Source organism: Anoplophora glabripennis, unplaced genomic scaffold (genome assembly GCF_000390285.2).
Source record: "Anoplophora glabripennis isolate ALB-LARVAE unplaced genomic scaffold, Agla_2.0 scaffold92, whole genome shotgun sequence".
Classification (NCBI taxonomy): domain Eukaryota; kingdom Metazoa; phylum Arthropoda; class Insecta; order Coleoptera; family Cerambycidae; genus Anoplophora; species Anoplophora glabripennis.
This window is the reverse complement of record NW_019416269.1, coordinates 372978-400279: the sequence shown is the minus strand read 5'-3', so window position 1 is coordinate 400279 and position 27302 is coordinate 372978. Positions and strand designations below refer to the sequence as shown.

The window sequence follows — 27302 nt, the reverse complement described above, 5'->3', positions numbered from 1 at the left end:
ATCAACATCTCCAACTTGATATACAGTTCGATTAAGTTCGATTAATTAAGGAATATTGACATAACTACGTGCATAGAATACCATAAAATACAATGTTTATCACTTTTTGTAACTTCTTTGTGCTTAATTCTAAAAAACAATTAGCGTTGTAATAAATTTAAAAGTCGATAAAATTCATATCGAGCAATGTGACAACGGCGGCGGCGCAGCGGTTTATTAATACGAGGTACAAAGATGTCCAGCAATCATCAATACGCAGTTCAGTTGGTATCTGGATTCGACCGTGTGGGAGTGTTTTCTTGCGTACCACCATTTACTTTTCTTGAGGTGTTTTCCAGCGAGTGCGTGAAAATTGGATTCGAAGGTGTCGTGCATGTTTCGAAAATGGTGGTGGGCATTTTGAGCATATGTTGTAGTTTGTTTCGTATTTGTACGTTTAAAAATAACTGAATTTTGCTTTTTGGAAAGTACCTAAATTATTTTTAATGCGTATGATTATTTGGATGACGTGAATCTTTGGGTACTTTAATTACATATTTTTCAAATACATAATTTGATTAAAAGTTAAGTTCCTATTTTAAGAGATATATAATTACTAAAATTCGAGCTAATATTTAAGCACAACACTTCGTACTACAAAATCGATACATTTTATTTTATTTATTTAAAAACTGGAAAACAATATTGTCTTGAAATTTACTAAATGTTCCACAATAATAGTTGTTTACATATTTTAGGAGAAGTCTGCCGCGTGTACACGTGGTGTGCATCAGCAGGTTAAGCGCTGTTGTCACGTTGTGATGAAACTTGTCAATATTAATACTCACTGTGCTTTGAAAACTGTTAATCTTACCCCCTGTAATATACAACTTTTTTGTTCATTTATGATTACTTTATCTCATGCTGAAGTAATAGCAGTCAAACTTCTTACACCCTGTAGAGGCGCGTTAAGTGTTGTTTCTAGTCCCACCCATCTTGGGTGCGAATAATTATGCAAAACAAATTATAATAAATGGATTTGCTTCATAAATTGGAAGATAACAATAGGGTGTCAAAATTTCTTATTTACTTGTTAACTGCAAAATGTTAATGATGTGTAAAGTTGTAGGAAGTATAATAGTCTTTAACAGCCCTTCTCAAATTTGTTTGTTCACTTCACCTGAATACATTTTATGTTTTATTTCAAGATTGTGTTATTTACCTCTTACCTATGTGTTGTGTTTTCAGCTATATTAATGTAATCATCGTTTAAATAAAATAGATTTAATGTATTAATTTATGGCGTATATTTTTTTTCAGTTTCTTAAGATAATTTCTTCTTTCTTTTCTTGTTTTAGAAAGTTTGACTAAATTATTTAAAAGATTTAAATGAAAATAAGATAAGAATGAAAGCACCATAGACATCGCGAAAACTGTGAAAGAAGGAATCAGAAAACTAAGGAAAAATTGAAACAAGCTTTGTAGAAAAAACAACAAAGAAAAATTGGAATGAATGAAAACCGAATTGAAACATTTGACATTTCTAAGTGATAGGATTATCGAAGAAGAAGAATGTCATCACACAATCATCCTGATAGGCCGCTGTGCCATGCAACTTGAATAGAACCCAACCAAAGGAAGATGAAGAAAAACTTGGATTAGATCATCATATTTTGGCCCAAACATATTTAGCAGAAATTTGTCCAGATCTTATAGAGACACCCTGTATACGTACGCATAAGAAAAGTATATGTGAAGCTTTTAAAGAGTACATCATTTGAATTTCACGTACTTATCCTGCTTTTCGCTCATTCATAGAAATAGCGCATAACGTTGAAAAACTACTAGATTGCATGCATTTAATGATAAACGAGAATACTACAATAGAGGTATTCTTCTGTAGACGTCCCGGCAAAGATAAAAGTATGTACATTTAGTTAAGCGAATGGCTCATCAGGAATGCATAAAATTTAATATGAAATTCTCTACCTGTGCGACAGAGGCAATAAATTATGGAGTTTACTTTAAATTTGGGGCATGCAAAATTCATAATATACCAGAGAAAAATGATCACGTTAAACCGGGGGCTTTTTATATAGAACCGCAATATCTAAAGTAGACATTTCTCAAATTAAAGAATATCTTTTCTAGATTTAAGTAAACACAAATGTTGTGACCCGTCTACATTTCGAATTAACAATGTACTTCCTTGAAGAGCTTTAATCAAAATTGCGGGGATGGAAATTTAATCACAAATAGAGGTCTGTTCAGAAAATAACCGAACTTTTTGAATTACTCTCTAAAGGAGATATTTAGTGAGATGCGGTTGGCAGCATTGCGTTGCTTCATAACCTCCTCTGTTCTTGAATTGTTGATGTTTCATTTAGTTTTCATGATATTGTTATTTGAGTGCAACGTGTATAATTTTAGTGAGGTTTTTTAAAATGTGCGATTTTGTGGAACAACGGTGAAATTTTGCATGAAACAAGGAAGAACTTTCACGGAAACGCTTCAACTTTTGAAACAAGGAGATGATGTTCTAGGTCGTACGTAATGTTTTGAATTGTTTTCACGATTTAAAAGTGATCGTCAGTTAATTGAAGATGATCCTCGATCAGGAAGGCTTTAGACTTCAATTAACGACTCCTACGTAAGCCAAAGATTTGGTGCGTGTAAATCACCGATTGATTGCCAGAGAAACTGCAGAAGAAATTAACATCTCAATTGAGTCATACAATGAAATTTTGACTGAAAAATTGAATATACAGGGTGTTTCAGGATTAGGTCAACAAACTTTAAGGATATTCCTCATAAAAAAATAAGAAAAAAATCGAGTATAATTTTTTTTCCAGCGACGCTTCATTTTCGAAATATAGAGCGTTAAAGATTTAAAAAAAAATCGAATTTTTTATATAACTTCTAAATGAAGAAGGCTATTTAAGCCAAATTTGGCATGACACATCTTCTTATAAGATACGATTTTTCCATAGAAGTAGAAATCCCGCAAGCAACCAGTGGCGGAGTTATGGGGACTCAGTCATTAAATTATAAAAAAAATTAATACGGCCTTACTGAAAATAAAAAATTATGCTGTTTTTAGATAGAACAGTTTGTTATTGACAAAGTGTGTACATTCACTTTTTTCCTAACTCTTATAGTTTCATGGCAAAATGGATTTTTCGGAAGGGTGCTTCTGGATTCTGTCGATAAACTTTAGGAAGACGTTCCTCATAAAACCTAAAAAAATATAGTACCCATTAAAATTGGTTTTAGTCTCGAGAATGTACGAGACAAATAGCCTTTTGCCTTTTTGTCTCTCCTTCCCTTGGGTTTAACCAATAGTATTAAAATTATTTAGGAGATGTTTCGTTTTTGAGATATAGGGTGTTTTTTTTTAGAAAAAAAATGATGATGGAAACAATAGAAATATTTAAGTACCTAATATCTAATGTGACTATGTCGTAATGCGACAACGTAACGACCCTTGCAATACTTCTAAATTTTTTCAGGTGGTTTGTAGTCACTTCACTTACTTGTGTGGTGTACTTTTAAATAAAATAAGATGGCAAACAATACATGAAAATGTATTTGTAAATTGAAACAACCAAACAATTACCAATTAATATTATACCTAGACAAAGCGAAAAGTGAATATTCACTTTTTTCCTAACTCTTATAGTTTCATGGCAAAATGGATTTTTCGGAAGGGTGCTTCTGGATTCTGTCGATAAACTTTAGGAAGACGTTGATCGACACTGAATTGGAGTTAATTCTCGACACGCTTGGACTATTCGCTGTCTTAGATCTTCTAGAGTATCAACTGGCACCTCTTAGACTTTTTGTGTAACAGCACCCCAAACAAAATAATCCATCGGTGTCAAGTCCGGTGAACGTGCGGGCAATGCTGCAGGTCCTCCACGACCAATCCATCTCCTGGGATAATTAATGTTTAACCACTCAAGTTGAAACCAACTGTTCATTCGAGTATTAAGCGGAACATCTTCTAACAGACCTTGAAAACCATTTTCAAGGAACTTTTAACCGATGCGGAAGGAAGTAGGGACCAACTATAGTGTTAAACCCAAGGGAATGGGAGCCAAAAAGGCTTATTTGACTCACACATACGCGAGACTAAGACCAATTTTAATAGGTACTATATTTTTTTAGGTTTTATGAGGAACGTCTTCCTAAAGTTTATCGACAGAATTTTGCCATGAAACTATAAGAGTTAGAAAAAAAGTTAATGTACACTTTTTGTCAACTGTTCTATCGAAAAACAGCACCATTTTTTATTTTCAATATATTTTTTTATAATTTAATGAGTCTGAGCCCCATAACCAGCCATTGGTTGCTTGCGGGACTTCTACTTCTATGGAAAAATGGTATCTTGTAAGAAGATGTGTCATGCCAAATTAAGCTTAAATAGCCTTCTTCATTTAGAAGTTATTAAAAAAATTCGAATTTTTAAAAATATCTTTAACGCCCTATATTTCGAAAATGAAGCGTCTCTGGAAAAAAAATTATACTTAATTTTTTTCATATTTTTTATGAGGAATATCTATATATATAAAGTTTGTCGACTTAAATCTGAAACACCCTGTATATCGGTTGCAGCAAAATTGGTTCCTCATTTCATGACCGAACAACAGAAAGAAAATCACGTGGACATTCGTCCCCAACACCTTGAACAATTCAATGACGATGAAACATTCATTCAAAGGATCGTAACGAGAGACGAATGCTGGATTAGCAGATACGGCATTGTGACAATCATTACAATTTATTGGCAAAGGATCTTCAGGTCAGTCTTCATCCAATGTCAAAGTGATGTCCACTGTTTCCTGAAGGTGAAACAGTGGACCGTGTGTACTTTCAAGGCATTTTACAAGGTTTACGTGAAAAAATCCGCAAAAAGAGTCCAGACTTGTAGCGAGACATCTCATGGTTATTGCACCATGACAGTGCGTCCGCACAAACACAGTTTTGTCAATTTGTCAGTTTTGTGCTAAAAATCAGATCCTTCTTCATCCTCCTCACTCGCCAGACCTGGCTCCTTGTGATGTTTTCTTATTTCGGAAATTATGATCAGTGCAGAAAAGACGTCTTTTTCGGACTATTAGTCACAGACTTTAAAGGGCATTTCAAATGAAGGTATCCAGGACTGCTACGCGAAATTGAAACATCGCTGGGAAAAGTCTATTCATAGGGGAGAGGAGTACTTTGAAGGAGAGGACCAATAATGTATAATAAAAAAAATGTATCACATTTTCTGAAGTATATCTGAAGATGTTCAAGGGTCAGTACTACTAGAAGCATCAGATTACTAATAGAATTTGTAAGAAAAAGAATCTCTTACAGTTTGTGCCAAGAACAAGCTATTTTAGAATTTTGATTTTTTTGTGTTAAAGTGAACTTAGACATAAAACTGTTTGTTCCACGGAAGCAGTTTATGAGAATTTTTTGTTAGAAATACAATTTTAAATAAAACATAACGTATTAAAAGTTCAAAAATTATTGGCGTACAAGTTTTAAATTTTTTAAGAGAATAGTTGTCAAAATATGTATAACAAGATTTATTTAGACCTAACCTGCAGTATGAATTATAAGACTGAAGTCTTATTTAAAATAATTTTCTTGTAATCTTGCAATTTGTTGGCCCACAGGCAAAAGGTATAACGTTACATGTGGATAGCGGTGCTAAAAATGTTGCCATTTTTTTTAAATTAATATCTTCGTAAATATTTGTAATTTAAAAAAATGATTATCACTGGACTAATTTATATCGTGAATTATATCTCCAGTTAAATGTATATGCAGACATTTAAGATTCTCACCAATCGACGCTTAGAATTCTTGAAACAATAATAAAATTAATCTCATTAACTGTGGTATTATATGAGAACTTAGCTTATAGTGAACAATGATTATTTACTACTAATAACTTAAAATACTACTGAATGATTAGTAGAGCTAGGGACTCGGTCGGATGATCATAGCTGTCGCGTCGGCCTTTCGCTACAGCGCACCGTATGAAACCGGTAATAACGGCAGTTATTGGCTTCGTGTTTGCTTCGTGTATACGTGTTTTAATATTCTATTAATGTCGAACACGCCAAGGGGTAAAAGACGACCTTTCGACGATAAAGTACGCAAATTTATTATTTTTATTTATACCTACCAGTTTATTTATTTGTTTACGACGAACACGCCTATGACTAGTATTCCAGTATTCAATACCTACAGTTACTCAATATCTGTATAGATTTTCCAATATTTTATCTGCATGCTTCAGGTAAAAGGAAAATAAAAAATTTACGGAAATGTAACTAATTTTCTGCAATTTGTCTACTGCATTTGAAGTTTTATATAAAATACTTGTTATTTTTTTTTGTATAATTTTTATGATTTAGTTAAGTTACTAGCCCAAGTTTCATCATTATATGTCAGACACGTTCAGAAAAATTAGGTCCTAAACTAGAAAGTTTAGGACAGGTTTGTAAGAATTTTTCTTCTTAAAATGATATAGGGAATCACTTTCTGAAATATTTTAAGTAGATACATGTTTCACAAAATAAACAGTTTGTCTTAATTTAAATTTTGATGTGTTTTATGTGTGTGTGTGTTGTATATTCTCTCTAAGCTTGTCTACTTACGCACATAAGATTTTTACTGACGCTTCTAATAAGATACCTAGGTGTTATATTTTTCAGAAGCTGCTGTACTTTACAGATAACTTGGACGTGCCTAAAGTTACATTTCCTGATAAGCGCAGTTACTGGCAGTTACACTGACTTTATGTGTGCACCTTATACGAAAATAATTAAAGCCTTTGAAAAAGTTTATTGCAGGCTGTGGCAGTTTGTTTTCTTAAATGCAGATTTAATGGTGGCCATTAGGAACCGTAACTGCACTTAGTTCAAATTCATGCGCAAACAAAGCGACGAGTTTAATGCGTTCATAACGCTTTTACAGCATTCAAGCTGGAGACGGCATACATTTTAGCGGAACATCGGGATTTTCGTCGCCTACTAGATGCAGATTGGGGGAAAGGATTGCGGAGGTGTGGAGACGGCGACGTTGCCGTTACACTATCTGATACAGGCGGCAAAATCGTTTCAAAATTGTGTTGCCACAGTGGGGTATAGCGTATTCAAGTTATATGAAGATTGTTCCTTAAATCATTTTAGGTTAAAAAGTCATAATGGATCAAAGGTTTAAAGCGACTGGTTTTGATATGCAGTTTGATGACAATTGGACTAATGATTTAACTAGTTTAAGACAAAGATTCACTCAACTGGTCGACAAGTCCATAAATCAGTGACAAAATTACTGGAAACACTAAGTATTTGGAAATGTGTGATATATTATTTGAAAAATGAATCATTTTGAGTTACCACTTATTTAAATTTATTACCTATACTATCTCTTGGCATACAATTGATTACACAGCTCTGATAAAACTATTTACCAAAATTTACCAAAAAGAAAAACTACATACATTTTTTATTAGAAATTTAATTCTATATCATATAGGTATAATTATTATCAATAGTCCAAAAAAAGTCAGTAACATATAAACAAAACAAGGAAACTGAAACTATTCAAATGTCTCAAAATAAGTTTGAGATTGATAAAAATGACGGATGAATGTGAATATACATAAAGTCTATAGTATATAGTTTTAGTAATAATTCCCCTCACAATGCATTCTACATTACTACATAAGAAAATACTGAGACGTATACCTACTACTTAATTAAATGATAAGAACTTGATAAAGAAGGAAACATATTGAGAAAAATGTTTATAAGAGAAGAAACAAAGTCAAAATAGATATAGATCAGAAAAGAATTTACTTAATCAGTAACTAAACGATTACTAAACTACTACTAAACGTAGAGCGATTCATTAAGGAAACATTTGAGCAATACTTAATTTGGTGGAAAAAACCTACACTGAAACAGAATACATAGGAAACCATAACCCGTATTGTATGAGTTGGCAAGGATAGATACATTGTCTACATTAGGAAGAGAAAAGCCCACAATTGGAAGCTATGTGAATGAGCCACTGTAAAGCTTAATTACAAGGTTAGGTTAGGATAGATACATTATCTACGTTAGGAAGAGAAAAGCCCACAATTGGAAGCTATGTGAAGGAGCCACTGTAAAGCTTAATTACAATGTTAAATTTAGATGAAAAACTCAAATATCATTATGATCCACAATAAACTTTTGAATAGTTTATGTGAATAATCATAGTAGAAAAGGACGGTGTTGATACCAATTAACTCCACATACAATTTACAATTTTACAATCTTATCTATGTTTAACCTGTACCCTGTAATTCTAACTAAAATGGATATTTTAAGGATCCTTCCTTAGATGAAAATAAACCAGTTTAGGTCAATATACCTTTTTTAAAAAAGTCCTATGAATCAAATAATTTTTAAAAATGTCGCTTCTTCAGATATTTTGGTGAAATGTGGCATTTGTCCTTATTTATTTTTTTTTGTTGGTACAGCTTTGAGGAAGCGTAGGTATGTATTTTTTGAAAAGTTACTTAACTAACTGTGTTAGTTATCCAGAAATTAGTCTTTGGAGGTAATCTAATCTAATTAAACTTCATTCTGACACTTTTCTAAATGTACATATGCATCTATTTATGTATATTAAATATTACCGTCAGATGAGATGTAATCCTTAAAATAATCCGCTCTCTATATCTGATAGCCACAGTAGATAATAATTGTACAAATTTTAACTATTCACAATATGAGAAGTAACTATTCTGTTACCAGTTACACACACCCATAATATCTAGTTAAGATCATTCTTCTGTAGAATCACCAGATATATACTGGATTCCAACTAATTAGTTCTCAGTTTACCATAAGTGATAAATTCCAGCTATTTTGATGTCTGTCCNGGGAATACATTCCTGCGTTTTCCAAATTTAAAGTGAAAACACCCTGTATATTAAATATTATCGTCAGATGAGATGTAATCCTTAAAATAATCAGCTCTCTATATCTGAGAGCCACAGTAGATAATAATTGTACAAATTTTAACTATTCACAATATGAGAAGTAACTGTTCTGTTACCAGTTACACACACCCATAATATCTAGTTAAGATCATTCTTCTGTAGAATCACCAGATATATACTGGATTCCAACTAATTAGTTCTCAGTTTACCATAAGCTATAAATTCCAGCTATTTTGATGTCTATCCACTGACACGGTTTCAGTATGGTCATTTAGTATGGAAATTTTATACAATAAGCCACAAGGCTGTGGTTAGTCGCGGCTCTTGTCTTCCATACCAGGGAGGGCAGGAAAAAAATGGAAAAAAGTGAAAAAATATAATTGGGTAGTTTTATTTTAAATACTATTTAAATCTAGTGAAAATATTTTCGACATTATTTTTTTATGGTGAAAATCCACTCTTCTGTTTTTGTCCGAAATAAACTTTTCAATTACTTTTTCATTAAAGTTTTGTATTTCTCGCACCATTGATTATTCAATTGATTACATTACAACTGCTGTTAGTCTGCCTTTACAATTTAATTTAAACTTTTACAATTTTTTAAAATACACACAATAAACAATACATAGGTAACAAAGTTTTATACCACACGTAAACAAATTACGTTTAATAAGAAAAAAAAGTGGTGAATAGGTAACTATTATTTGGTTACGAGTGTACTAAAGAGAGCCCGAACTGCAAAGCAAATATGCGCTACTCCCACTCTCTCTTTCACTGCTGCACGACGGTAACCATGACCACCGCTATAAGCACGTTAGAGATTTAGGGGCGGGCTACGAGGAAGAATTTTGCAAGTCGAATTAAAATGACTGCACATTACAAATTTAACATTTCCTTTTTAATGTGTTTCATAAGGCTAATCTATTTAATTATCTGGATAATAATATTGTAAACTAAATTTTAAATTAATTTTTTTTGCTATGATAATTTTTAGGGGAAGCAGCACCCCAGCAACAGCCGCTACTGGCTGTAGTACCTTCGGAGGAATTGTTATACGACTCTCATAAAAAAACACTTGCATTCTCTTAAAATTTCGGCCAAAAATAAAATAGTTCTGGTATTCTTAGCGGTTCCTATTTTAGGCAAAGACCAATCCTATTTCCATTCAGCAGTGTCTTATTTCTTTTCTTATTTTTAAAAAGTGGTGGAGTTATCTTAATAAAATGGATTTTTTAAAGACTGCTAACTTTTTAAGCAAGCAACAAAAATAACTTGACCTAAACTGGTCTAGTTTTATTCAAGTAAGCAATGCCTTTGAAGTATCGCCCATTCATTTCCGCTATTCTGCATATCTGCCTCAGTATTTAAGAGCGTATTCTTGGAAGCAGTATTTGGACTACTCGTACTTATAAAAAAAGTTAAGTGTAATTCTAATTAAACGTAATTAGGCCCTAATTCCAGTTTCTTTCATTCCACCACTACCGCCTCCACGAGTCCAACGACTGCATCGCGTGAGGAGAGAACTCCTTTTTCCAGCCGTATTACAAACGAGTCCCATAACTTTCCCCAAATCTCATACCGCCTGCCACGGTTTATCACAATCCGGCCGCTGTTCCCCTGCAATTATCGAGCCGAATTACCTATGCAGGATTGATTTTAGATTAAACTGTGGCTCTTATGCACCGAGCGCACACGGCGACCGACCGCCGTTATGCCGCCGCTTTTGGCGCGATTGGTCTTCCTGTTCCGTAGAGATATGCGGGGCCATTTGCGTTTATCAATTGCCCTAGCAGGATTGTCCGCCGTTATTGTTTTAGGCCCCATAAACAAAAGTTGTTAGTTAAAATTTGCTGCGACTCGGCGGAGATAGTGTTATTGTCCTGACGGATCCAATAAAATCAATTTGGGCTCCGCGTGTTTGTTGCCGAGCAATAATAACTCCAGGCCCCGGGTTATTCCGGTTATTTTTATTAACTGACGGCTCGACGATTGTTGTTTTTGCTTTTTAGCGCCATATCCGCTGTTTTTGTTTTTGGAGCAGGTATCAATTCCATTCAATTTTCTAGCGCGGTGATAAATTTTAATGAAGAATTGCGAAACGATTTTTTTCGCTACTTTAATTAAGCCGAATATGGACGTACACATTCATAAATCATTTTTCTTTTAATGCAGAAAGCTGAAAAGACAAATAAGGCCAGACCGTTAGCAGTGTGCTTTTTTATGAACGACATGCTACTAAATTATTTTCAAAGATAGAACATAGTATGTTTATGAAATATTTTATTTTTTTTATTTGTCGTATTCCAGGTTCCAAGCGGATTACAAATTTTCACCGAAGTTTCTGAAAGGGCAGAGCAACCGCCGACTACACGCTGAAAAAATACAAAATCACCTCAGTTTGGAATTTCGGAAACGGAAAAATTTTCTGAATATCACGGAACTCGAACTGAGAAACCACAAACTAACAACAAGTATGATGCTAAGAACACAAGTCGATCTTGAGTTGCAGCTTTTCGATATTCCAAAGATGGGTAAAATCTAGAGAGTCAATGGTCCAGACCTAAAACGGACTTCGCTACAAGACCTCTGCGGGCCGATCAATGATCGTGATCGAACGTCAACTCTGATGCATTCCAGTTCAATAACCAGCGACGGATTTTAGTCAGTACTTGTTGCGCACTCCATATTTTATACATTGTCTAATATACCAATGGTGTTCGTATTTATTGTGAATTTATATAAAAATTCAAATTGAGTTGAAGTTTTTTTTTTTGTAAATTAACACGAGCTCAAAGCTCCCGTTGTTTCATAGCACACTATCTTCTTCGATCAGTTAGGAGGTAGAATAAAAATGAAAACCAAACAATTTTCCAAGTGTTCCCTTTCTTCACAATAATGCATCTAGTACAAACTTGTAAATATACACCGTCTGTTCCGTAATTTTTAAAATTATCACTCGTCGTACTGTATAAAGCATATACTAAGTATTAACATGTGCTAGCTAAGCTGGTGGTGGTTACATCTTTTATAAATCAGAAAGTAGTCAGGATATCAAAGAAAAACAATATTATATAAATCTTCTATTTGCAGAATAAAATTGAAAAGTACAAAAAAAACTTCCATCATATCGACATCAGAGCCTTGTCAGCTCTGTTTTATTTGTAAAGGCATTTGTTTCCAAGGTTGTGGTTATATCCACATTATTTTTTCAATTCACAGACCTTTTAACTTTGTTATTTCAAATATTTTTTTAACAATACGAACAGATTGCTTTTCTGGTGGCGCTTTGTTGACTTTGATATTCTGATATTAAGCTACAGGGAGCCAGACAAATATGCCTAGTGAGTGACGTTTTTAAGACATACGAAAAATTAGCTGTGATTTCTCACAAATATATGAATCTAAAAATCCATTTACGATTTCTTTGTTATTATTATGTATCAAGTTCAAGATTGTGCCGCTAATGTGGACAAAAGAAGACGAAAATAAAAGTTTGTTGTACACAATATTGAGCTTTGACAAATCATTTTTAAATAGTCTGTTACTCTGAAGAATCTATGGTATTATGTAGCAATTTAAACAAAAAAGACAAACTATATGTAACCCTACGATATTTCAATGACTTTATATTTGCTATATTCAATAAAAATTCTTGGCTAATTTCTCTTTTAGGATATATTTTATACATCTTTTAATATAGGAATTTTTACAAATAAGAAGTGGATCTTATTTATGGAAGGGCGAAATGGGCGGTGACTATTAGACGCTTTCATTATAGCCATCTTTCTCTATCGCACGGATTTCTATGACTTTCTTTATCGCTCTCACGTAACGGTCGATGAACCATGGGGACTTTCCGACCCTGTATAATAACTAAATGTTTAACTGTTTCGTATCTTGCCAATTGAACTTCATTCAGTGTATATAAGAGCATTGGGTTTAATTTCATGTATACATTAGATTACACTTTGATGTATTTAATGCCAGATTGTTAATATTACACCACTCAGCTAATTTATCACTTTCCAATATGTCACAGTTTTCATGTGTGCATAACGTCACAGTTTCATGTGTGCATATAGAGTTATATATTTTTAAATCGTCTGCGTATAAAAGTTGATTACAGTTAATGAAATCAGCAAAATCTTTAATAAATATATAAAACAGCAGGGGTCCAAAATTTGACCATTGTGGCACACCCAAAGTCGAAACATAACAATTTGATGTAAAACCATTGTATGCGACGTATTGCAATCTGCCATATAAATAAACTTTAAAAAATGTTATAAAGGTAAACAAAAGTCAAATAATTCGAGAGAATAACTGAAAATACTAAATACATATTATAAGTCTGCATAAAAATAGATTATTTTTTATATGTTTTTGCTAGGAAATGTACACGTTAAACAGTTGATTTTAATTCCTTTAGTGGGAGATGCAGAGGTAGTTCAAAATATCAAGAGAATGTGTCGTAATAATTTTTATTTTAGTACTTTCTAAGACACTTTCTCGTCGATTGTTACACAAGAAATGGTAACGCTCGTTTCTAAAAATGGTGTAAAATTTGTATAATTTAATGTCTCCTCAGAACTGTGGAAAGAATTCCCATACACTAGTATACAAATCTAGTAGCAGACATAAATAAAAAGTAAGGGCAATGTAGATAGCACCAGGTACCAGGCTGCAATGAAGTAGAAACCTGTACCCAATTATTTTAATCAAAATATTCAAAAACCATTTATAGTTTTAATTAGTTTTGCTCGGTTTATTAGGGAAGACAACAAAGCGTAACAGGTACCTAGGGGTTTTATCAAAACTTTAATTAAGGTAAAAAAAATGGTATACACCGGTTTATCTTAAAGTTGCTCGAAATGAGCGACCATGTCGGCTCTTTAATTAAAAAGTGTTTAATATGCCCACACAGCTAGTCCTTACTCGCGAAGTTATTTTCAGGTAATTTGCTGGATTAACTGTGGTTTAATAGCCATTGCGGGAACTTCCTAACTTGTGTGTAACGTGATTTATAATTATAGAAGTTGGGGAAGTGGTATGTCAATTTAACAAGATATATTAGGAAATATTAGTGGATACTGCTAAAGCGTTCAATATAATTGACGTTTTTCAAAAAACTTTCATACCGACGTTTATATAGTTTGCTGCAGAATTTTGCCATAGGTATTCAAACCGTTCTTTAAAGAGTTTTACTTTCTATTTAATCATTTTAATAATAATATTAACTAGGTACCTTTGGGACAAAATAGAGTTTAGTAAATAATATAGGTAATTTACAACTGTTTTTAAGTACAAGATTTTTTCGAAAATGGGTTTTAGTTTTAACAGCGGCCTACGTAGATCAAAATGAAGTTGTATATACGGGGTATTCTACAAGATCTACGATAAACTTTGATAGATGGTAAATGGGTTAATTTCAAACATTTTTTTTATTGATTTATTAGCTTTAATATTTTCTGTTAACCCTTACAGGCACAGTCGATACCAACTCAAATCTCTTAATTTTTAGCCCTTTATTCTCAATTTAACGCTTGAACCCCGGGTTTTTTGGATTTTTCAAGTTACCTACCCATGCAGGAACGTTGTTCCATTGCCCAGGAGACTCTATCAACTGTTGTAATAATGTTATAAATATACAAGTTCTTCATCAATTAATTCACGAATTTATTGGTAAACAGTGTGGTTTTACACTGCTACAGACTTTGTCAAGTTTTTTGACGTATGAATCAGTTCTACCAATGAATCAAAGAAGCAAATAAATTTCAAAAATGTCACCTTTCCACTCATAATTGTAGTGATACAACAGCGGTACCGTTCTGACACATATTATATAAATATTAGTTTTTGTAAATAACAAATCAGTAAAAACAATGCAAAACTAGCACGACGCCACACAATTATTTACATATTCCAATAACATAACCTCATTACTGATCTGAGGCTGGAAATCTGTTGGGTTGGTACTTCCGAACTTCACGAAGAAATTGACGAAAATTAGAACATGCTCTAATTCGTCAAGAACTTGATGAATAAATTGATGAAGTTATTTGACAGCTGATTTGGTGCATTACACTTGTCCAATTTCTTGATGAAGCGACTTCATCAATTAATTGATCAATAAATTGTCAATGTAAAACAGCTTTTAAAGCTGAAATTTTTAAAATTTGTTTGCTTCTTTGATTCATTGGTAGAGCTGATTCATACGTCAAAAAACTTGAAAAAGTCTGTAGCAGTGTAAAACCACACTGTTTCCCAATAAATTCGTGAATTAATTGATGAAGAACTTCGTCAATTTATTGATGAATAAATTGTCAATGTAAAACAACTATTAGAAAATATTGCTGGTAAAAGAACGACTGTCATGCCCATGCTGTCAAAATAACAGAATGAATTTTTAATATCAGATTCAGAATCGGCGATATCAAAAACCCCCGGGCGAATTAGACCAAACACTGTTTCAAAAATCGGGACTAACTCGAATTTTATTGACTTAAAATTAAGTAAAAAATGTACAGAATGAAATCCTAAATTTGTGTATTTGTAGAGGCGGAGCGTCATATTGTTTATAACAAAAGAAAAAAAAATAGTAGCTCTTTTTTCAGTTTTTCGCTGATATCTCCGAAACTAAACTTCTAATCTACATGAGGTATACTTATCGATTTTGTTTCTGAGAAAATTTGCTACAAGGATGGGCTTTTGCTAAAATTTTTTTTACATTGTAAAATTAGCGGTGAAGAAAAAAAATTACAAAATTTTCAGCATTAAATAAGAGCGAATTTAACTGAAATTGAATGAAACTACAAGAAAATATAACTGTGGGGGTGCTCAACAAATACCCGCAATCCGGACCCCCAATTTCAAAATGGCGGCCTATTGCAAAATAGAAAGATATTGAAATTCGGTAAAACAAAGTTCGAAAGGTTACATTGACTCGCGTTTGCATAAATTTAAGATTTTTAAGATGCAAAATAAAAAAGTTATTACAAAAAAAACCAAAAAAAAACGGAAACTAGAGTCCTTATATAGGCAGTTTTTTAATATACAGATTTCAAAGAAATAACATCAAATAATGCTCAAAAATAACATGAATTAAAAAAGAAGACGCTTTTTTAAATTCATGTTCTTTCGATCCGACCAATAGGAGCCGAGATAATTTTTTTTAACGGTATTCTGGCTGTTCCATTTAATATTGTGTAATAAACTTGGGTTCGTTGTAAAGGAGAAGACTTCCTTTATATGTTGATTTTTTTTTAATGGATTCGACCAAGAAATGACCAAGTAAACGTGCGTTAAAGACAGAGTGACTTAGAAAGCAGCTACCGAGATGTTTTTTTTAAACCAACTTTTTTTTCTCGCTCTTTCGATTGGTGTAAGCAAAAGTCGGTGAAAGTCGGCGCCAGACCCCGAAAAATAAATTTTTATTGACTTTTCACGTTTTCTTTTGTAATTTTACGTGTTTAAAAACAAAAGTCAGTTATTTCTATTAAAAAAATTATCAGTATTCTATTTACCATGCTTAGAATAGGTCGAAGTATAAAATATTGTCTTAAAATTAACTGTTAAGGAGAGAACGCATTAGGCGGTCGCGGTCCCGTCGCATCGCGGTCCGTTCTGGGCTGAGCTGATCGCGGTCTTTTACAAAATCAGTCGGATTTGGCAATTGCACACAATCCTGCTCGTGCTTTCCTTTAAATAGTTGCAGTATTGTTTTATTAGTTCTATAGAAGGGGAAGTGCGTCTTGATCATATCGCGGTCTCCCGAGATTCTTTGGAAAAGATCGGAAAATAACGCGATGCGAGCGAGAGGAGCTCGGGAACGTCTAGTACATTATAAAACATGGGAAGAAAATCCACCGCGCGCGATCGAGACTAGCACGGACCGCGATACGACGGGACCGCGACTGCCTAATGCGTTTTCTCTTTTACAGTTATTGCGTAAATTGTGTCTAGAATATTATTGAATCTCACAATATCAATATAATTACTACATTTTATAGTATTTAAAGGAACTGTTACATTCAATTCTACCATATTTTATTCAATGAATTGTATTGCTAGCGAAAGTTGTTTTTTTTTTAATTTTTATAAAAATATTAAAAGTAAAATAAATATTTAATGTAGACTTCGATGAATTTTGCCACATTCAAATCACGTGCTCTACAACGTAAACTATTAACTTGAAAAATTCATATATTTGGTTATTAACTTTTCTAACGAGCGTTCAAATAAAAACGTGGTCAAGTTGGTTCTGAAAATTTGGACGTAGGGCGTAGCGTATAACAAATGAACTTAAACGTCATCTGTCAAAGCGCTATATCGCCGCTATCAATTTGAATATTTTCGTTTTAAAAAGCATTTAAAAGTCCTACTTTAGAAATGGACGCAAGATTGATGGAATATGGAAGTATTATATTGAGGAATGTTTCATAGAATTTCAAAATCAATCTCCCGGCGTTGTTGAGTACAAAATTTTTCAAAGTGCAGTTCAGCGTTGTGTTAATGTTTTTCGTGAAACGGGCAGTGTAACAAGAAAAGAAGGAAGCGGCCGACCTTTGTCCAACAAATAATGGAAAATGCGCCAACAACTTCTGTACGTGTTTTATCACAAATGGTGGGAGTATCAGTCGGTACCTGCCACACAGTGTTAAAAAAAGATTTGCGTTTGCTCTCCTATCGTTTAACTTGTCAGCAAGAACTTCATGAAGTTGATTTTCCGCGACGGGCTGTATTTTGTGAATGGTTTTTAAACAACTACGGTGAACTTCATAATATCACCTTTTTTTCTGATGAAGCCTGGTTTCATTTAAGTGGTTACGTAAACTCACAGAATATGAAAAACCAGATAACTTTTTTGTCGAGGGGGATTTATGGACCTATTTTTTTTTAATATTACTCTTACTGCGCAAAGGTATAGAGAAGAAATTATCGCTCCTTTTGTTAACCAGCTGGAAAAAAACGAAATTACAAACTTTTACTTTCAACAAGATGGCGCAAGGGCACATACGGCAGGCGAGACGATGAATATGTTGAGGGAAGTTTTCCAAAATCGACTAATAAGTCTCAATGCTGAACATGAATTTCCACCGAGGTCATATGATATTACGCCGTGTGATTTTTTTTGTGGCCTTACCTTAAAAACACTATTTTTGAATTGCCTATTCCTGATTTAAACCATCTGCAGGCTCGACTTATAGACAAGATTCGTGAAATTAACAATACCCCGAGCATCTTAGAAAATGTCTTTAATTCTTTGAGGAACAGGTGTGAAAAGTGTGAAAAAACAAGGAGGGGGACACTTTCAGCAGCTGCTTTAATTTATTGTTATAACAAGGAGGGGGACACTTTCCGCAGCTCCTTTAATTGTTTGTTATTGTTATCACGATTATTCTTTAAAATAAAGTTATATAGTCATTAACGTTATTGAAACTGAGAGCTGCTATACAGCTCGTTGAGAAATGAGGTTAAGTTGGTCGCTATAAGCTACTCCCTACGTCCAATGTGTCAGAGCCAACTTCGACCACGTTTTTATTTGAACGCTCGTTATTTTGCAACTTAAAGATCTGAAATTTACACAGACATGAGATAATGTAATTACCTTTCGAACCTTTTTTTACTGAATTTCGATATCTTGACTTGGGCAGAAGATATACGCGCTCGCATTTTTGATTTTATAATTATGCAATAGGCCGTCATTGTGAAATTGAGGGCCCGGATTACGGGTATTTGTTGAGCACCCCAACAGTTATATTTTTCTGTAGTTTCATCCAATTTCAGTCAAAATCGTTCTTTTCATTTAATGCTGTAAATTGTGCACATTTTTTTCTTCACCGCCAATTTTGCAATGTAACAAACATTTTGCGAGCTTTCGCAAAAGTCAGTTCATGTAGCAAATTTCCTCAGGAACAAAATTGATAAGTATACATACCTTACTTAATTTTAAACCCATAAAATTTAAGATAGGCAGATTTTTGAAAAAAACCTAATTCGCCAACTATTTATATATTATCAGTAACATTATCAAAGATCTCGAGTCGTCAATATGACACCGTTTTGGCAGCTGTCAACTGCTAAATTGTAACTTTGACCTCATAGTAACACATTTTTGACGTAGTCCATTCGCTTTTTTGTATTATATATATATAAAATTTAATATCTATTGCTATACACATATACATACTCTGACATGTCAAAGCTAACCACGATTAAACCTTTGTTTCTGTTAAATAAAATGTCTCAAATTAAATGGTACCTACCTACCTCTTTAAACCGGTTTATTTCAAAAAATGGATATTTTATGGATATTCAACAAGTATACCTTTTTTTACGTAAAATACCATAAATTTTTATAAAATGATGGAAAATTTGGGGTATAGCGGAACAAAAATTTTTTTTCTAGAAATTTTGGTGGGAGGTGCTTTGCCGAAGATTTCATATTATCATCTAAAGCAGCTTCAAAAATTATAGATCCAGCCAAAATATTTTCAAAATTTATTGAAAAATACAAAAGTTACAGCAAAAAAAACATTTTTGATTCTCAACTTCAAGAGTTAATAACTCTACAGGGTGAGCCCGGAGGAAAAAATTATTATGAACTTGTGACATTATTTTCTCATTATCTATCCATATCCGAGAGATTGCCCACCAATTCCGGGACACCCTGTATATTTAATTTTTGTGGTCACTAGGTAAAGCAATCCTTAAAATACATGAAACACATTACTATCTATGCTGTGGTTTATGCAAAAGTTTCTCTTTATTAAAAAGTGATGTAAGAGGCGAGAAAAATGGATGCAAGTTATGTTATTTATTTAACAATTCCAGTATATCCGGTATGTATTTTTCATTAAATATATTTGGATAGTTTATTTTTATTTTTGATAATTATTATTGATTAGTAGCTTGTCTATGCAGTCATTTTCACCTAAATATTGGTATATGTCATAGACCTAGTAAACTAGAAAGAGAGGTCAATCGCGCTGATGTGTGCAAGGCAGATGAAGCTAGTTGAGGCAAATACCGGTAAAACAAATGATGGTACACGGGTATACCGGTACAAAATGCCAGAATTTTGAAGTAAATGTCATGTATTGACATTATTAATTGATTTCTTGAATTTTTGTGTGATTTAGTTATATTTATAAAAACTAAATATGGTGCAATCGTGTTCTGCGATAAACTGCGTAAAGAGACGTTTAAGTGGAGAAAAAATTAAATTTCATAGGTGGGAAAGAAGTTATGATGGTACCAACATATTTATACTTTTCGCATCTTTCTGAAAATAATGACCAAGTAGAGTTGTCTTTGATGATAACTGATTAGATTATATTATTTCCCCCATCCTCAAAATAAAATGTCATTTTAACGTCCAAATTTTGCCGCTTTAAATGTGTTACTCTTCAAATTATTTTTTAACATCAAACCGAATATAAAGAAAAAGTTTCAACTGAAATGTTCTTAGCAAAAATTGTGATCAAATAACATGTCAAACGAAGAAAGCATCGACATAGTTTCAATTTATACAGTTCTGCAAAGCAAGAAAATATGAAATATTTGAAACAACTACGTCAGAAGAGCTTGCAGTAATTTTAACCGATCGAGTTTACGATATGAGGAAAATAAATGGAGAAATACATAAATAAGGCAATATAAAAACTATTTGGAATATCATAACTAAGACAATTCAAATATTCTGCAGTAATTAGGCCAGTAATATAATAAACCCTTTTACATACCTACACTACTGGAAAAAATGATTTTTTTTTGTCTTTTGGTCTCTATATTATTTTTATAAAGTCTTTGAATACGGTCCAACAGAAAAAAGGGGTAGGGAATCGAGTATAGCTAGCTGATTGAATGAATTAAATGTAGCGCGCTGCAGTCGAAATTCTGTGAACGAAGCTTAAGCCATTACTAGCTCCATCTCTCTCGCACACGACTGAGCGATTGCCGTTTATATAGGCGAAATGACAGTTGGGCGAGTCCAGTAGTTTATAAGGTCTATGGTATATTTATAAGCATATTTATGACTACAAAAAAGGAATTTAGGCAAATTTTTAGGCAGTTTGAATTAAAAACCATTTAAAATAAAACAAAACTACAGACTAAAAATAAATGAAATATAGTAAGAAAAATTAAGCAAGACGGGTAAAAAATAAGTTAAGTAGTGATTTTTTTAATTACTGACATTGAATCCTTTGACAGATGTCTCTGATTATTGTATTTGGAAATAAAAATATTTTAAAATTTCTAACTTCTAACTAATAAGGTTATTTACCAGTCCTCTTCTCAGCGTCCCTGAACGTGACCTCCTCCAGCACCACGCCATGGCTTCTCCCTTTGGAATTTACGGCGAACACGACGATCCTAAAAGTCACATCGGGCTCCAGGTTGTCCAGGAAGAAGTACGGCTCTGTGTAGGAAGTCATATTGAACCTCGGAACGCCGGAGTTGGAGGAGTATAGTTCCAGGAGGAAATGTTGCGGTAATCCCCCATCGAAGCCGGGAAGGCAGAATACTTCCACGCTGCTGCTCGTCTGGTTCGACAGGGAGCAGTTCTTTACTGGGAACGGCTTACCTAAAACAATATTTTTGCAGATACAATGTAGAAGATGTAATGTATTACAATTTACACAGCAAGAAATCAGTTTACACACGCAGTTATTTTGGAACTAGGTAGTAGAATATTTTTTTGTCGAATTTTTCGTTTGATTTGTAAAAATGTTAAGAGTGTACTAACATTCACAAAAACCTTAAATGGTAAAAATTAAAATTAAAATTAATTGTTAAAATTTACACTAACATAAGTAATTTACGAAATTTGATGATTCTGCAACATTTACGAAATTTGATGATTCTGCAACTAGTCCAATCAAAAGAAAATAAGGTAAAAGCTCCCAATTTTTTCGGATACCTAGCATGGATTTTCCTGAAAATTTGCATACAAGCTCATCTGACCCTCCACTTCAAAAGTTATATTGTCTAGATGTGTGTTTTTTTTATTTGGGGGTGAAAACTACCCTTGTGCGAAAAAAATGCGAACATCGCAGATTTACTTATTTTAAAGATTCAATTCATGTTCAAATCTGTTGGATAAAGTTCCTTTCATGTTTTTTAATATAATTTATGAAATTTAATTACTTTTCAATCCTAAAAAAATCCTTAAAAACTACCCTTCCATGGCCAAAAAATAGAAACAAAAGTTTAAAATATTCTTTTGGTGCATTCACATTGTATTGCATTTCTTTTGTTATTCATTAGAAAGCTTACCACTCATTGCAAATAAACAAAAATATATTATTGAAAGCTTGAGATGTTTTAATGGTATTGATAATGATGAATTATAAACTTTTTATTGGTTTTCAAATGATCTATGATATATCGCAACTTTTCAGCCACCCAAAAAACCCTTATGGAAGACCCCCTTATAGAAAAATTTCCTAAAAATTATGAGTATGATGATATAATTAATTTTTTTTAATGTTATTGAATTTATTCTTAACATTTTTTTATTAAATTAATATCGAAAAATGCGATTAATTTTTTTACCATAACTTTTGTAATTTTAAAGTTATAAATTAACCCAAAAAACCATTTTGTAGGGAATTTAATGACTTTAAGTTCTGTGATTTGCAGTTTTTTGAGCCCTTCGTTTTTTAGATTTGTAAGCTAAAAGGGCTCAGGATAGGCAGTCTTGGAGCTTAGTTTTGAGCATCTAACGGTCATAATTCAGTTAAATTTTGTCCTACAAAAATTTAAAAAAAGAAAATTGTTCAGTAAGAAAAAACCTAAAATTTCTTATTCTATCATTTTTTTTAGTTTTTGAAATATTTTGAAAAAACTGCGATATTTTAAAAAATTTAAAAATTTTATTCAAAAGTAAATGAAAAATTCTTTTAAATTTAGGCTTCTAAAATTATTCAAATTCCCAGAATGTACTAATTGCAGAAGGAATACGTTTATTTCTTTTGTTCCGTCAAATCATTAATTTTAATACCGATTTTTTTTTTCTCAAAAATCAAGACAATAATTTTATTTTGATTGTAACTTCATTAGTTTTCATGCTAACGACTTCTACCATAACTCGATTTAAAGGTCTTTTCAAGAACTTTAATAGGTGTTTTATAAGTTTTTCTCAAAAAACCTTAAATTTTTCCGCTACTGGAAATTGAACGTTTCGATTAGGTATTAGCTATACCTTCGAAATTGACTTCAACTTCTAGGAGTCAAATTGGGGTCTATACCATCTACAAAAATAAAAAAAGCAATCTCTTTGCTATTTAATTACCTTCATTTTTACTTATGGTAATTTTTTGATAAAACTTGTTGTTTTTGAGATATTCGTGAAAAATGGCTCAAAAATATGCATTTTTGAGCTAAAAACGAACATGTTTAGGCGCAAATAACTCTAAAAGTATCTAAAAGTATTGATTGTACAAAAAATTCTTATAGAACATTTTTTGCTTATAATTCGTGCCTTTATCGAATCGTGAGGTTATTTTTAATAAAAAAATTCCCACCCTCCAGAAGGGGTGGTACCCACCCCTAGGGTAAAAGCACACATCGGCACTATATAACTTTTGTTTCTTGGGTTATTTCCTAGCTACAGTTCAAATTTGACGTCAATCCATTCCATTTTCTTATATTTTTAGTGCATTTTAAAAAAGCTTGTTTTTAAAATATTTTTTTTTACTTTCCATTTATTTCCTAATAATCTCGATCATCCTAAGATATGGCGAATGCGCCAATGTAAAAACTTTTTAACATAATCTTCGTTTTAATTATTTAACTCTGTCAAAATATCAAATTTATAATCCAATTATTTTAACACACGCACATTTTTCTTATTTTATGGTAAAACTTACACTACAATCTATTACAAACACATCTATTATTTAAATGATATCGCTAATTTTTTACTTTCAGCTAGTTGTTTAGTATTACTATAAAATTGCTATTACAGATCGGAAGCAGTTAATGAAAGATCAATAAATTTTGATGAAAATTTATTAGACTTTTTGCAACTTTCACAAAAGAGATAAAAATACATTCAAATAAGTATGTATGTCTTCTCCATGTAAATATTAAATAGCGTCACCTTTAGTGATATAAAACTTTAATTTTAGGAAAACAAGAAAATGCTGCAAAGTAGTCCGTTTGTCCTTTGATCTTTCTATTCGGTGTCATTAATTTGTATTTGCAGGAATGATGTTACAAATATAATTAAAGAAGTTCTTAACAGAAGCCCGACACACATTGATCTAGGATAATTGGGCTGATTTTAATATACATATTAGAATTTAATCGGAGCTTACGTGGATTTATACGATTATGTTCCTATATATTATACTTAAAAGAAACTTGACCTAACATAACTTTATAGATATCATATGCAAGAAATTTTAATTAGAACTGACGTCACTTTATTTATCAACCTTAAATTAAATTTCCCTATGTATGAATTACAGAATGAAAATGTAACCTAACCCTGTATAAAAATTTGCATAAGGTTAGATTAGGATGGTAGAAATATGTCAAGGAAATTTTATTCTAAATCTAGTTCCTGCTATTTCACTATTTATTGTCAACATTAATTTAAATAAACTATTTTGTATAAAACAGCGATATAAAAACAATAATAATAGCAATAGTGATAGTAGCAGTAATAGTAACAGTAGGAATAATGCATTATTAAAGCATTATTTAACCTTATTCTGAAATTGGCACTTAGTGGTAAAAAAATTCAGTTGAATAAAAAAAGTAAGGAAAATATATATAGGTATGCAAAAAATACATATCTGAAATTCATCCTAAAGATTCATTTAAGTAATAAAAAAACTGGGGGCTTACATTCTCTTTTGGAACTGTTTTTATAAATAGTGCCATATTGCTTTGAGCTGAAAAGCTGACATGTTTCCACATGGATAACTTGATTGTTAAAAATATTTTTATATTACTTGGCAATGTGGAGTTTTCCGAAGTAGATGTTGGATTGGGTGGATTACTTATATCTATAATATTTTTATATATACCTTTTTTTGTAAAATCATATATTTTTAAATATTCTTTCAAGTCGTATTTTCAATTATGTACAATAATCAAAAATACAAATTTTATGCAAATGTAAATATAGTAACTATATATACAGGGTGTTTGTAAATAAGTGCGAAATATTTTAGGGAGTGGTTGCCGAAGTTATTTTGTGAAAAAAAGTTCATATAAAGGCAGGTTGAAATATGCTTCGTTTCCGAGATAGTGTTTAAATTTGATTTTTTATTTATTTTTATTAATTATTTCAAAGAGTTTTAAAGACATTGACTGAAAATTTGAAACAGGCTTTGGAGGGATAAATGGGCATTTTTTGGGGTGATCCGAATATTTCTACTTGCACCAGTGTCGTTCGTGCGAAAATGCCACAACATTTTTTAATAAAAATGATTGGTACGCCACTGACTTTTTCCCGTTTCGATATTTTTTTAGAAAGCCGCCATTAATTCTGAATTGAATCTCTTGATTTTTTTTCGTAGGATGCACCGTTTTTGAGGAAAAAATAAAACATACATATTTTATTGCAGGTTTTGTTAATCTTTTATTTAAGCGTCTCTTTTAATAAAGCGTGGTCAAAGTAAAAATTCAACATTGAAAATAAAAAGTTGATGAATGTGGCTAAAAAATTCTTCGATTTCGAGGCACAGGATGTTGAAAACTATGAAAAATAAATAAAAAATTAAATTTTAAACACTGTATCTCGGAAAGGAAGCATATTTCAACCCACGTTTATATGAACTTTTTTTGACAAAATAATTTTGGCAAAAATTTCGCATTTATTTACAAACACCCTGTATATCTGATTCGTAATAAATGAATAAAAGTAACAAATGTTTTTACTAATTTGTTAGATATATTTTTATATTAATTAAAACTGTAATGTAATGTGATAATTCCTTTATATGGAGGAACATTTTCCATTTTTTGTTAAACAGTTTTGATTTTTGTGTTACAAAAGTGAAATTATGTATAATAATAATTAAAAAACAATATCCTGTAAGGACTAAACTTATAAAGCTGTCATTTGAAATTAACACATTTATTTTCCATAGCGTGATAATAAGCTGTACATATAAATGTAGATATATGCATATAGTGTTAGAACTCTGATGTCTGTTATCTTTATTTGAATACATAGATAAAATATATAGATATCCGTAATTTACCTCCCACATTTGAAAATAATTTTCCACATAATAGACGCACATTCATGCAACTCTTATTTATTTCGATACACGATAAATAAGCTAATTTATAGAAAAATAAAGAATACTCATTTTGTCTCTATTATTATTGTTGATCATAAAATATAATATATCAAAACTACTACTTGTGTAATGTATTCTCTTGATAATATATACATAAATTAGTTTCCAGATAAACTCAATTTTAAAATATGAATGTATTTCATATTCTTCCATAAAAAATATAAATCTCTTTTATTAAACGCTTATTTATATAACAGTTTATATAAAAATATAGTCTTTTTCCACGCACTTGTCTTAAAAAATATTGGGAGAGAGTTAAAGTTATAAATAGTAAATTGCATGTAATAAAATAACGATAAATTATTATTGGACACCAGAATAACAACTAGTGATTTGGTTTTATATGTACTTGAAAAGATTATTGGAAATGTAGGTTTATACCTAATTTCATGGTATATTTCAATATTTACTTTGTCATATTTAAAACCAAAACTAAGGGAGATACAATTTTCTTCCAAATTTAGTTTTTGCATATATTTCATTCTAATCACATATAGTGCCAGCTATTTTATAGAGGAAAGAGACAGAGTTAAAATTTGTGCATAATTTTTGTCGTTTATTATGCATGCATCTTCAACTAGAACGTAACATTTGACACATACCGAAATTATATCTAAAATATTTTTTCACGTACTTTTCAAATAAGATAATATGAATTTCTTTATTATAATTTGAGTAAAATCAATTTCTTCCTTTTTTAATGCAGTGAAAGTTAAAGACACCGCATTTGGAACTATTTTCTTTTTTTTTTTTGGTTTCCCAAATGTTATATGTAAAATAATTATCGCCTGCCCTGCACTTAATATAAAAAGCAACAATGTTTAATTTAACTCTTGTTTACTATTTGTTCTCTGATTATAATGCCTCTTGCGTATTTCACATATCTTTAAAATAAATGTTTTTCTATTCACTAAATAAAAAATATTGAAAAATATTGGATCTAACCGTTAATATAAATGAACGAACTTAATTGCCATCTAATACTTATATATATATGTCACTTTATTTAT

The 27302-nt window shown here is 31.7% G+C and overlaps 1 protein-coding gene across 1 annotated transcript in view; it reads right to left on the bottom strand.

The window, feature by feature from the left end:
- Nucleotides 1-27302, bottom strand: part of LOC108903276 (neural cell adhesion molecule 2) — a 280494-nt gene that overhangs the window by 67481 nt on the left and 185711 nt on the right. Inside the window, exon 8 of the mRNA XM_018705393.1 lies at nt 21255-21554. Within this exon, the coding sequence (XP_018560909.1) occupies nt 21255-21554 (300 nt within the window). The remainder of the gene's footprint in view (nt 1-21254; nt 21555-27302) is intronic.